General features: G+C 32.1%; 1 protein-coding gene across 2 annotated transcripts in view; it reads left to right on the forward strand.

Annotated features, from left to right (window-relative positions):
• Positions 1 to 13,245, forward strand: part of WDR41 (WD repeat domain 41) — a 71,844-nt gene that overhangs the window by 24,652 nt on the left and 33,947 nt on the right. For both annotated transcript variants that reach the window (XM_051991854.1, XM_051991861.1), the window contains exons 3-6: positions 1,927 to 1,975; positions 3,920 to 4,051; positions 7,455 to 7,517; positions 12,162 to 12,273. In XM_051991854.1, coding sequence (XP_051847814.1) covers positions 1,927 to 1,975; positions 3,920 to 4,051; positions 7,455 to 7,517; positions 12,162 to 12,273 — 356 coding nt within the window. The remainder of the gene's footprint in view (positions 1 to 1,926; positions 1,976 to 3,919; positions 4,052 to 7,454; positions 7,518 to 12,161; positions 12,274 to 13,245) is intronic.

Below are 13,245 nucleotides of genomic sequence, written 5' to 3' on the forward strand. Positions count from 1 at the left end.
ATCCCCACAGTCCTCTCTTTGGGTGCAGGTAGCTCTCATCACATTGAACTGGCCTGAATCATTTCAATGATGAAGAGAGCCACATCCATCAAAGTTGATCATCATGTAATTTTGTTGTCTTGTGTATAATGATCTCCTGGTTCTGCTCATTTCACTTATCAGTTCTTCTAAATCTCTCCAGGCCTCTCTGAAATCATCCTGCTGATTGTTTCTTACAGAACAATAATATTCCATAACATTCATATATCATAATTTATTCAGCTATTCTCCATTTGATGGGCATTCACTCAGTTTCCACTTTCTAGCTACTACAAGAAGGACTGCCACAAACACTTTTGTACATATGGGTCCCATTCCCTTCTTTAAGATCTCTTTGGGATATAAGCCTAGTAGAGATACTGCTGAATCAAAGGGTATGCACAGTTTGGTAGGCCTTTGGGCATCATTCCAGATTGCTCTCCAGAATGGCTGGATCCGTTCACAGGTCCAACAATATATCAGTGTCCCAGTTTTCCCACATCTCTTCCAACATTCACCATTATCTTTTCCTGTCATCCTAGCCAATCTGAGAGGTGTGTAGTGGTATTTCAGAGTTGTCTTAATTTGCATTTTTCTGATCAATAGTGATTTGGAATATCTTTTAATATGACTAGAAATATTTTCAATTTCTTCATCTGAAAATTGTCTATCATATGCTTTGGCCATATGTCAATTGGAGAATGGCTTGAATTTTTATAAATTTGAGTCAGTTCTCTATAAATTTTAGAAATGAGCCCTTTTTCAGAACCCTTGAATGTAAAATTTTTTCCCCCAGTTTATTGCTTCCCCTCTAATCTTCTTTGCATCGTAAACTCTCAGTCTTGAGATGCACTCTTCTGATTGGTGTTTCACATTGTCCTTTAGTCAAAACATGTTCTCAGCTTGCTCTGCAATTTATTAAACCATAACTTGCTTAATTCTTCCTTTGCTATGCTCCTGACTTGTTTTCTTCCATTCGTATATGCTCAGCAAAAGGACACAAAGCCGATTCTTTTTATATCAGTATTGGAAAATGCAATAAATCTTATCATGTTAATGGTTCAGTTGAAGAAATTATTTTAAACACCTGTGAACAGAGTATTTTGCCAACTGTTGGGAGAGATGGGTTTAGATAAGGCAACTCCCCTTCCTCCTGTCCTATTCTAGAGTCCCATTTAAATAAATCCAAATTAATAATTCATTGGTACTTGAAAAACAAGTATTAAGTACTTAAATACTTTTTTCATTCATTCTATAACTAATAATCCTATAAAGCAGATCATTTGTCTAGACTATACTTACCAGATATTTGTTGTCATTGAAAGAAAAGATTGAATCCTTTATGGAGCATGTTGGTTGGAGGAGGAGAATTGAACACTGAATAACTAACTGAGGACTTTTCGTTTTTTTATAATTACTCACTTTCCTTAATATCTAAATTCCCCAATTATTCAAGAAAGTAGCAATATCCCAAAAGATTTAGGAGCTAGTTGGAGTAAAGGAATAGAAATGGCTTTAAACAATTAGATTTTTAAAATCTTTGCATAAAATTAATAGAAATGATGAATTTACCGAGACACTACTTCTTTCCCCTATTGGGAAATTAATTCCTAACAGAAGAACTGGGCATTGGCTCAGCTTCATTTCAGATTCCATAGAATAATAGAATTCTAGAGCACAAAGTGACCTTAGAATAACCTTTTGTTTCATATTTTTAGCAATGTATTCATTATATTTATTCTATAGTTAGCTATAATGGAATTTTATTTTTTGAGAACATTAGTGAATCAAAATATCATTAATAGGAGTTGAAGAGACTTAGCAACTCTAGCAATTATGTGATAATCGATGCACCCTTTATATCTATCACTTATGACCCTTTCTTTGCTTTTTCTCTTCCCTCCACAGATTTGCATCTGCTGGAGATGATGGAATTGTGTTTTTATGGAATGCTCAGGTATGTGCTGGTTTTAAATGAATTTTATAATAGCAATGGAACTAAATATATAACTTAAATTATATGCAATATATGCTTTTTTTACATTCAAACATTAAATGGTTGATGTTTTATACTTATGACAAATTTTGATAAAAATATAAAAGAAAAACATCTCAAACTTTCTCCACATTGGTTTAGGTTTGTTAATTGTATTAATGTGAAAAACTCTCCAGGAACAAATATTATTCTTTTGTCTTAAAATCTTGAAGAGTTTTCAACATAGTTTTTAAGTACCTTGCTTATGATCAAACAGCCAATGTATCAAACAGAGGCAGATCTTTTTGACTCTATTAAGGTTCTCTATTCACTAACCATGCGTCTCAATTTATTCCTTTTCCTAATAAAAAAATTATGAAAAATAAAAGAAATCAAACTTTGTCTTACTGTTTGAAGCAATGAAATATAAGCTCTTGGAATGTTTTACATTTGACTTTTTGGAAACTGTAAAACGAAATGGACAAATGTTTTGAAAAGCAGGAGAGAATAATATAAAATAATGAAAAGTATAGGGATTTTGCAAGTATATACATTACCTTTTATAAGCAAGATTTATCATGACTTGTAATAATATGGCACCATATAATATTTTTAGTACAAGGTTGATCTCTTAATCTTTTATCTGATTTATTCTAACGTATGAAACTTTTTCTAGCAGAATTATAATTGTAAAATATTGAAATTTAGAAGTGGTTTCCTTTATTTTAGTCATGATGATAGTTTTTCTCCCATCCTGTAAAACTGCTTCTCCAGTATGTTGATTTCCAAAGAAAGAGTGGTACTATTTCTGATGACACTGAGTTTTACTAGTTTAACAAAGTTGAGTGTTATTATTAGCAGTTCTGTTAATTGAAATCCTTTCTGACCCTAGTCTTTCAGACCACTGATTTGAAGTTAATTGTGTGATTGTTTTTTCTACCAAGCATTTGAACACATTTTATGGCAAAAAGTCACCTTTTTTTTTTATCTTGGAGAAGTTATATATTTCCTATAAGTGCTTCCCAGGTGTTCAAACTGAGAGGAAACAATTTAAGCTTATTGGGTAAGTTCTTAAACTAGAATGACATTAGTGACAAATATTAATCCTGTTTTGGCCTTTTTAAAAACAATATTAAAGTGTTTTCAATGTACTATTTAGATTTCTCTGCATTCTTGAAAGCTGTACCTTAGGAGCTTCCTGTGACATTGTTGTACATAGTTGGAAAAGCTGTGACAGGTGACAGATGAAACAACTGAGGAAATAAAGATTTGATCTTCTGACATGTTGATTTATGATTTATTAAGCAATACATGGTGACAAAATATGTCTTTATTGACCATCATCACTAGGTTTGCCAAATTGTATTGTGCTTTTGAGCCCTACCAGCTTTTGACAATCATGTACTCAGTTGTGTAGGAGTTACAGTATGTCTCAGGTGAGAAGTATCAGTGAAATCACAGGTACTTGAAGTTTTTTGATAAAATTTAGTCACAAGATTTTGAAATATATCAGTAAGTACATAGAAGTTTAGGTTAATTTGAACATTATGTTAGTGGTGGTGAAAAGGGGGGATTTAAAAAGTTGTATATAACTCATGTCCCTGTTCCATGAGACTGGAGATAAATTGTAGATAACATAAGATTCACAAATGATTCATAGTTATAACACTATTTTTACATCTGTCGAACAAGCATGTAAAAATGCAGTATTAATCCATTAGCGAATGGCTAAGAGTTGCTGATAGCTATTCTTAATTATTATTTTTATTACTTGGTAAATTTCTGTTATATTGTAGAAAATTGAAACGTGTTATAATTTTGAAATAGAATTTATGGATGCTTTGTATGTGATGATTCTTCTTAGTATTGTCATTTAAAATTATTTAATGTATGAAATCAGAACTTATTAACATTATTTTTTTTCAGACTGGAGAAAAGATTTTTGAATTCCATGGACATACACAAAAAATAACAGCTATAACTGCATTTCCTTCCTTGGATTCTTGTGAAGATAAAAGTCAATTGATCTTAACAGCATCTGCTGATAGGACTGTTATTGTATCCTTAAATCTGAAGGAAAAGGAATGTTTTGCTGGGAATGGAAAGTATGGGGAGACCAAAGAGATAATGAATTAGCTTTGAAATACTAGAGACCAGAATTTAAACCTTTGGTATGCGAAGAAGGATTATATTTTCATTTTTGCAGAAAGTAATAATAGTTTGCTTTCCTATAGTTTTAATGATCATATGTAAACTATTTCATTATCTTATGCATATTATCTCTCAATAGTTCTGCAATTTAAAAAGGATAAATAAGTCTTGTTATCTACATTTTATGGCTATGAAAAATGAGACTCGAAATAGGGAAACATTTTGTACACATTTTGTATAACTGAAGACCCAGGGACAGAGTTTGAATCCAGGTCATGTGATTCTCCAGACTGATGTTGCTTCTACTGCACTGGTCTTTCAAAAAGCATCAAAAATCCACATGATTAAGTTGTCTTGTGAAGTGTAAAATAGAACTAGTTAAGTTGTCTTTTTGCAAAATACTTTTCCAAAGATGATCTATTTCGCTTAAACTCTTTTACTTAAATAAAGGAAAATGAGATTTTCTTTCAAGACTTTTGTGCTGGCATTTTCGGTATTGTTGGTTTTGTTTTCTTTTAACTTCAAGGAAATAAAGATAAATTAAATGGAAATCAAATTAAATTTTTGATATTATTTTCAAAAATAGAGACTTATCATTAATAGGCCAGAGCAGGTATTGCTTCATGAAAGATATCTCTTTGGTGAGGAAAATAAGAGATGCTATCCCCAAGGTCAAAGACTTAATTATCTCAAATTAGTGCTAGAAGGGACCTTTGGAGTCATCTAAGACCAGAAGGTAAGCTCCTTGAGGACAGGGACTGCTGCTTTTTTATCTGTTTCCCATTGCCTTGCCAAGAATAGGCACTTAATAAATGGCTATAGATGGTGCATATGTCTAGCTCAGCCTTTGCTCTTTACAGATAAGGAAACTGAGGCCACAGATGGAGGAAGAAGTGAAGCCAAAACCCCACTTCTAGTCTTTTAACTTCAACTGCACATTATCACCAATATCCCCACCTGGCTCTCTACTGCTGTAGGGTTTTTTCCTTGGAAAAGATAAAAATACATCCAGCAACACTTAACATTTTAGATTTTTAAAAATTGTGTTAATGCTTTTAAAATACAGAATCTGATCATATTTACTTTTTTCTAATCTTGAGGGTAGAAATTTTTCAAAGAATGGTAGCCTGTAATATAACCGAACCTCATTGATTCAGCCTAAGATGGTCAACTGAGTTAAAAAATAATTTGAAAGAAATATATTATTACATTTAGAAAAAAAATTTCACATGTATCTAATGTGTATTTCCATATGTATGTATATATATAAATCTTGCCACTTGAATTAATTATGGTATTAGATTTCTATATATCAGTCTGATTTGACCTTTTTAATGAATAAATAAGTCATTTAGAAACAAGAGGATCAATTCCTTTTTTTAAAATAGAAGTACTATTCAAAGTACTTCTGAGTAGGTTAAACATCTGTTGCAGTCTCTTTATAGTATTAATTTAATTCAGGAATAGTGCAGAATTAAATGTTAAATTTCTTTAGGCTGAATTATCGCAAGCAACTAAGAGGTTAAGTATTTAAAATTTCTTTTTTTTTTAATTCAGTTTTTTCTCTTTCCATATATACATATGGACACGTGTGTCTGTCTCTCTCTAGCTATGTATTTATCTGTTTACTTGCGTGTGTGTGTGTGTGTGTGTGTGTGTGTGTGTGTGTGTGTGTGTTCCATTTTGGAGTAGAGAAAGAAAAAACAAAAATTAATCTGGCAAAAACACTAAAGGAAGGATTTGCATTTTTCGCCATAATAAGAAGACCTTTTGTGTAATGAAAAAACAGGGATATAAGGATTAAATCTGGTCCTATGATTTTTTTGGTTTGGTGAACTTATGGATAATGAAACATCCACTACCTACTTTTTCTGCTTATTTGCTTATTAAAATATTCCTTTTTCCAACTGCAGATCTCTTTGTTGCTACATCTTCTCTGTATACTGCTACTACAACAACAACAAAATACAACAAATTGATTGTAGAATCAGATATGAAAATCCAATTGTCTAATAAAGCCAGACATTAAAGAAATTTGCAAATTAAACTAAAAGTGATATTTTCACTTTATTGTTGTTGAAAATATAGGGTTTTAAAAAATAAAATAGATTAATAGCATGTAATGAGTTTATTATTGTCATTTTAATGAATCAGCAAGTTTTTAAAAAAACTATCAGTTTTAATTTTTTTAATACGATAAAGTCTTTTGGAATCCTCAGTGATTTTTAAGAGTGTAACAGGTTCCTGAGACGAGAAAGTTTGAGAATCTCTGGCTTAAAGCACTAAGAAATTATGTGACTATAGCTCATACAGCTAGTTTATGTTAGAGATAGCACTTGTGTCTTTGTATGTTGGTTTGGTTTTCTTTTAACTTCAAGGAAATAAAGAATAATTAAGTAGAAATCAAATTTAAATTTTTGCTATTATTTTAAAAAATAGAGACTATCATTAATAGGCCAGACATAATCTGTGTATCATAATGCATCTTGCTTAATTAATGATCATTTATTAGTATAGAGATATTCTTGATTTTTTATAGTGAAAAAGAAGTGAATTTGGAGTCCAAAGATGTGAATTCAAATTTTGGCTCTGCTATTTATTACCTATGTGACCTAGGCATTTATTTTATTTCTCTTGGCCTCCATTTCCTAGTCTATAAAATGAAGGAATAGGTAGTTCTGGAGGATGTTAAAATCCTTTCTGGCTACAAATCTACAATTGTGTTCTAAACATACAAAACATTCTTTTGGCTGTTCCAAGTAATCTGGTAATAATATCTCTTGGATATAAGCTGTAGAATGAAAGATATGTTTTTGAATGGAGCTGATATGGGGACTCTCCATATATACATATGAATACATATGTCTGTCTCTGTCTAGCTATGTATTTATCTGTATACTTGCTTGTTCTTGTATATGTGTGTGTATGTGTATGTGTGTAGTTAGAGAAAGAAAAAAACAAATCCTGCCTTGTTTTTCTTACTAGTGTGTTTCTTCCAGAGGTTTTGTTTTGTTTTTCACCTGTCAGAGGGAAGTCAGAAGAAGAGAATGTAAATTCTTGTTAATTGAAATACAACTTTAATAAATGATATCTCTAAATATATACATTGTTGTAGATAATACTCCTTTTCCTCTCCTAAGTGAATTGATGTTTGTGAGGTTACTTTTATAATATTAAAAACACTAGAGTTTTAAAAAAAATTATAGCAAAGAGGAGAAGCCTTTAGTATTTAAAACAATTACAAGATAGATATCTCATAATAAAGACAAAAATGTGTTCAGAAACTATTTTGCATTTCCTTAACATTCAGATTTGGGATTGTGATACTGGCAGACAAGTTCAGAAAGTGTCATGCTTTCATTCCACAGTCAAGGTAAATGTTGGGGTTTGTAATAATTTGCTTTTATTGCTTTGTCTGAGAAATCTTAAATCATGAAACAGATAAAGGGAAAATTCTTACATTAGCACATTGCCTTATATAAACCTACAGTTCTTTGAAGATTATGTGTATAGGTTTCATCTATTTCTCCAAGACTCAAAGGTGAAAGTGTTTACTGCTGAAAGACATAGGGTTTTACCCAGGCTTTTACCCAGGGAAGTCCTAGCCCTGTGTGAGTACCATTTATTGAAAAAGAATACCCAGGTGACTCTGCTGCCAAAAAGCATATTGTTTCCTCAAAGAAGTAAATGCTTAGGTTCCATTTTATCTCACCCCAGATGGTGAGTGAGGGATATAGGAACAGGCAAGAAGAGAAAGGAATGGGTAAATATAAATTCTTGGGAAAACATTCCAGTTTAATTATGGTACTCATTTCTAAGGTAAAAATATGAGAAAATCCTGGAAACCTTCTCTGATGAACACAGGTGGACTTATGCTTTGGATTCTTCATGAATCTAGAAGTGGGTACAACCTCTTGAGTCCTTGCTCCTCATTTTGAAGTACATTTGCAGTTGCTCAGGATTGGATTTGTGAGTAGCATGGAGCGGCCTGATGTTTACTATTTACTATAGTTATGAGTAAGAAGAGTTGGTTTTCTTTCCCTTGATCATTGTCATCCACATATATAGTTAGGAGATTTGGAATTAGAGCAAAAGAGAATGACTGGAAGGAGGTACAATACTTGGCACCAGTCTCAGTGCTACTTCTGGACATCCATCACATGCTAATAGTCATGGTATATGACTATACAGAATTAAATGACTGCCTTTTAATTTTTTTCCCTTTAAATGAATATTATTGATCCCTCTCTCACTTTCCATTTGGCCTCGTTTCAGGAGAGGAGGAACCAACTAGACACCTAGCTTATCAATTAATGGACAATAAGTCTTTTCTGTGCTTTGTTGCTACTGTTATTAGTAGCAGAAAACAAAAACAAAACAAAAGTTGTCTGGGAACATTTTAGTTACTGGATCTAATTAGGAAGTTTGGGAAAACATGTTTCTTGATAAAGCCACATGAGATTTACTGTTGTCTAACAGCTTGCATGGCAGTTGGCACATAATGTTTATCTTGTTCAATCTTTCCAGTCGTGTCTTAACTTTGTGATCCCATTTGGAGTTTTCTTGGCAATGATACTAAAGAAGCTTGCCATTTTCTTTTCTAGATTATTTTGCACTTGAGGAAATGGTAGCAAACAGGGTATAGTGACTTGCCCAGGGTCATATAATTAATAAATGTCTCAGGCTGAATTTGAACTTATAAAGGTCAGTCTTCCTGATGCCAAGTTCAGTATTTTATCCCTGTGCCACGTAGTTATTTTTAACATATGATAAATTAAGCACATAATAGGTGCTTAATAAATGTTGATTTAATTGAATGAATTTATCATTTTAAAGAAAACTAAGTGGGAAAATATAGCCAACAATTCTTCAAAAGAAAAAAAAAGAATTTGTATATACCAGAAATCAATATTACTTTCCTAAAAAAAAAACCCTCATAATTTTCTTTGAAGAAAAAAAGTTATATTTACTAAAACATCAGTGATTTATAATATAGATTCTTAAATCTTTTCAACTTTAAACTCCTTTTCCACCCGAGAAATTTTATGTGAGCCCAGAAATATAGATAGGTGAAATAGGTATGCAAATCAAACATTTACTGATAATAAATCATAATTTTATGACCCCCACATTCAGTTACAAGACCCCTTATGGGGTCATGAACCACAGTTTAAGATGCTGGCTGGGATCTATAATAGTAACAGAATTTTCTTTGAAATTAAAGCATTTCACATCTCTTGGTTTGTCTAAAATGATTCCAATTCAAAATATCTTTTACTTTTAAACTCCTGAAAAGATAACTACTATTTCAACCCCCCCAAATTATTCAAATTTCAAATGTTAATAATAAAAATGATGTGTTTAAAGTGCTAAGGCATAAGGGAAGATAAATGTCTGCTTATGTGTTTAAAGATGGTAAGAAAACATATTTTTTCTCCACTTTCATCTACTATGGAAAAAAATTCTAGAAACAAGTTCAACTAAAAGTATGTTTAATTAAGTAAACACTTATGAAACCCCTTACTGGATTTTCTGGAAGTTAAAAATTAGATGAGACACCTGTTAGAGCTTACAGCCTTATTTTAATGTCACTGCATGGACTGTGAATCAGAGTGATTTCCTTAAAAGATTTTTAGAAACATTTTCCTTACTATATCTATTTTGAATTCATCTGCGATTGGCATATTATAAAAGGTCCAACACAAGCAACATGATTTAGTCAAAAAGACTTTGCATTGGAGTCAGGAGAGAACTGGAAATAAATCCTTCCTTTGATACTTACGATCATAGGATTTAGAGTTGAAAGGGACTTTAGTGGACATCCGATTCAACACTGTTATTTCCCTGGTAAGGAACAATTTGCCAAAGCAGCCCTGCAGAGAGAACCTGAGAGTAAAAACGCATAGGACTGAGATTCTTTTCTAGAAAGAATGAGAAACAAGAAATTTTGCAGTAATCTGCGTAGAATGTGCAATGTTTGTGTTTTTGTCACAACCAGGGTGACTTTTATCTGGGTTTAAAAGGTAGGCTACTTTCTCTCTTAGGATAGAAGGTAAAGGGATTGAGGAATACATCCCTATTCTCCAGGTCACCAAGGAAGTGTTCCTTCTCCTCCTCCCCTTTTTTAATGATAAAAGCTTTCAATGTGAATAAGAGAAAGGATCTGAAAAAAGAAAGGGAAGGACCATGGGAGATTTTGAGCAATAAAAATGAGACTTTCTTTTCCATGGAGGGCACTGGAAACTTACTGTGTAATAGCTCTGTGGCCTCCAAAGAATGATGCACTAAATCTACAGGAGATTGGGAAGGAAAGGTCATCTAATTAATAAGGTTAGAGGAAGAAGAGATAAGAAGTAGTGGTCACTTAATCAGTATGATAATAACAAAAAAGAGATTATTTGTTTTTCTGGGGTGTGTAGATAAATTGTAACAGAAAACTTCTCAACATTTGTCATAGAAATAGCAGCCAATGCTGATTAAAACAACTCTGTGTTAAGTCCGCAGTCACAGTGTTGGAAGGAGAGTAACTTTGGACAGCTAGAAATTCACAGGATGTAACTAACATATTCAAGAAAGGAGCCAGCAATTAAATCCATGGTCTCAAATATCCATACAGAAATTATGGATGACAAGTTAAGGAATCAGAAACTCTAAAGAAATCCACAAACTAGAGAGTTTCACAAATTCACAAAAATGAACAAACTGGAAACATATGACCATGGATGGGAGAATAGCGAAACAGATGGTGGCACATGAATGCAATGGAATAGTACTGTATTATACCAAGTATGGAATATTATTGTACTGTATTAAGGGCACAACAAAAAATGCAAAGAAACATGAGAAGATATATTAGGTTAGATAATATGTAAAACATTTTGCAAATCCCAAAGTATACTAAGAACAATAACAGAATGAACTAAGCAGAATTAGGAAAACAATATGAATGAATATACTTATGTAAATGAAAAAACAATAAAACAAAGAAATTGAAATCTGTGAAATTGTAATAACCAAAGTTAGTCCTACAGAAGATATATAAAATATGATATCTCTTCCATTTCTTTGGAGAGATGAGGGACTGACAATGAAAGCAAAACATTGCATATGAATGTCAGTTGTTTTTGCTATGTTGGTTAGTTTTGCCAAATTGTTTTTCTTTTTTATTTGTTGTAAATTACTTTCTTGGAGAGGTATAGGGAGAAGTACAATAGAAAATGTAGGTGGTATACAATTTAAAAAATTTCAATAATTTTTTTAAAGGAATAATATTTAGGACTAGGTAGATGGATTATATAATAGAGAATTATGTCATAAATCTGTTTGAAAGCTAGGAGGCAAAATTTAACTCATGATGTTACTATTTGCTTATATGTCATCTACTTTATGGATTTTACATTTTCTCTATAAAGAAACATACTCTATCTAAATAAGTACATGATTTGACCCTCAATGTAACTGAATCAATGACTAAATACATTAAATGGGGGTTTTGTGTAAAACTACCTAGTAATATTTGTTTACTAAGCACTGCAACTTCACATAGGAGATTGCTAAGACTATCACAGGACTCAATTTATAGCTAAAATTTAGTGTTGGTTCACTTAAGCAGCAGGAGAAATATAAAATATTTTAATAACATTTTTTAAAGCTTTAGTTGCAAGTGTTCCAAAAGTATTGTCTTTCCCATAGAGATCCTGAGAGACTTTATCTACCTCTAATTGCATTTTATCCATTTCTTGGTCTTAGGAAGAGAAATCATTGGGAAGATAGAGGAAGAAGAAAAAAATGTTATGATGTGAATGATTGGGTGGATAGCTGAGCTGGAACGCTTATATTTTGTAAACATTCATCATCATTTCCCAAAACATTACCTTGTTCATAGAAATGTTGTGATTTATTTAAAGGTTCCTGAAAATTTTAATTTTATTTTTCAGATTTATACATAATGTAATTTATTTTAGCATTGTGTTAATGTTTTTTGCCTTCAGTGCATTTCAAATCTTTGTTTCTTCAGTGTTTGACAGTCCTTCAGAGACTGGATGTTTGGCTCTCTGGTGGTAGTGATCTTTGTGTTTGGAACCGAGAATTAGATCTCCTGTGTAAGACCAGTCACCTCTTTGATACAGGTAAAAATAAATTTCAATTAATAGTGAACTAGTACATACTGACATTTGAAAGCAATATTTTTCTTCCTAAAAATTTTCCATCATTATAATTTGCCTATTTATTTGTCTGTCAGTTGTAGAAAGGAAAAACTGGATGGTCTCTTCAATTCTTCTTGCCCCCCCCCCCTTCATCCCGTTCTTAAAAATGAAAGGAACCCTCATTTGAGCAGTGGATGAGAAAAGTTTTATTCACATGCTGCTTTTCAGCATTTAATACCTGCGGCCTATAAAGGTGGTAAAGATGTTACTCCATTGGGTTTCATGACCATATGAGGGAGGGTTTGAAGGCTTACCTCCCATAAGGAGAATGGCTTCAATATTGACTCTGTCAAAAATTTCAGCTTTAAAAATTGCACTTATTTTGAAATTCTTCTATTAAAAAGGTAGCCAACAAATCTGGTTCTAGATTCTGAATTGCCTATGATTAAGTATTTTTACTTTTACCTATTAGCTATATGACCCTAAGCATGACTCTGGAGTCAGAAAATCAGGACTTCTATCTAGTTTCTAATGGTTACTACCAATGGGCAAGTGATTTCACCTCTGGGTGTCATCCTTTTCATCTGTAAAGAAAAAGATGTTGAACCATGTAGTCTCTTGAGTACCTTTTAGCTCCAGAATGAGGATTTTGTGAGCCTGAGTCATTTAACCTTTTTTTCATTTGTAAATTGTAAAAACTTCCCTTCCCTTGCTATAATATTGTGAGGCTAAAGTGAAATGGCACACATAAAATACTTTGAAAGCCTTAAAATATTACATGAATAAATTATTCACTTTTTTCCTAGTAAGGATAAAGTTTCTTTAAATAAAATTCATTTTTACAAGATAAACATTTAGATGAAAATCAGTACATTTAGATGACAACTTGAAAATGTTGTGTTGTATTGTTAAAAATAAACTTTGCTAAAGTAATCCAAAGAGCTTATAGGCACA

Source organism: Antechinus flavipes, chromosome 1 (genome assembly GCF_016432865.1).
Source record: "Antechinus flavipes isolate AdamAnt ecotype Samford, QLD, Australia chromosome 1, AdamAnt_v2, whole genome shotgun sequence".
Taxonomy (NCBI): domain Eukaryota; kingdom Metazoa; phylum Chordata; class Mammalia; order Dasyuromorphia; family Dasyuridae; genus Antechinus; species Antechinus flavipes.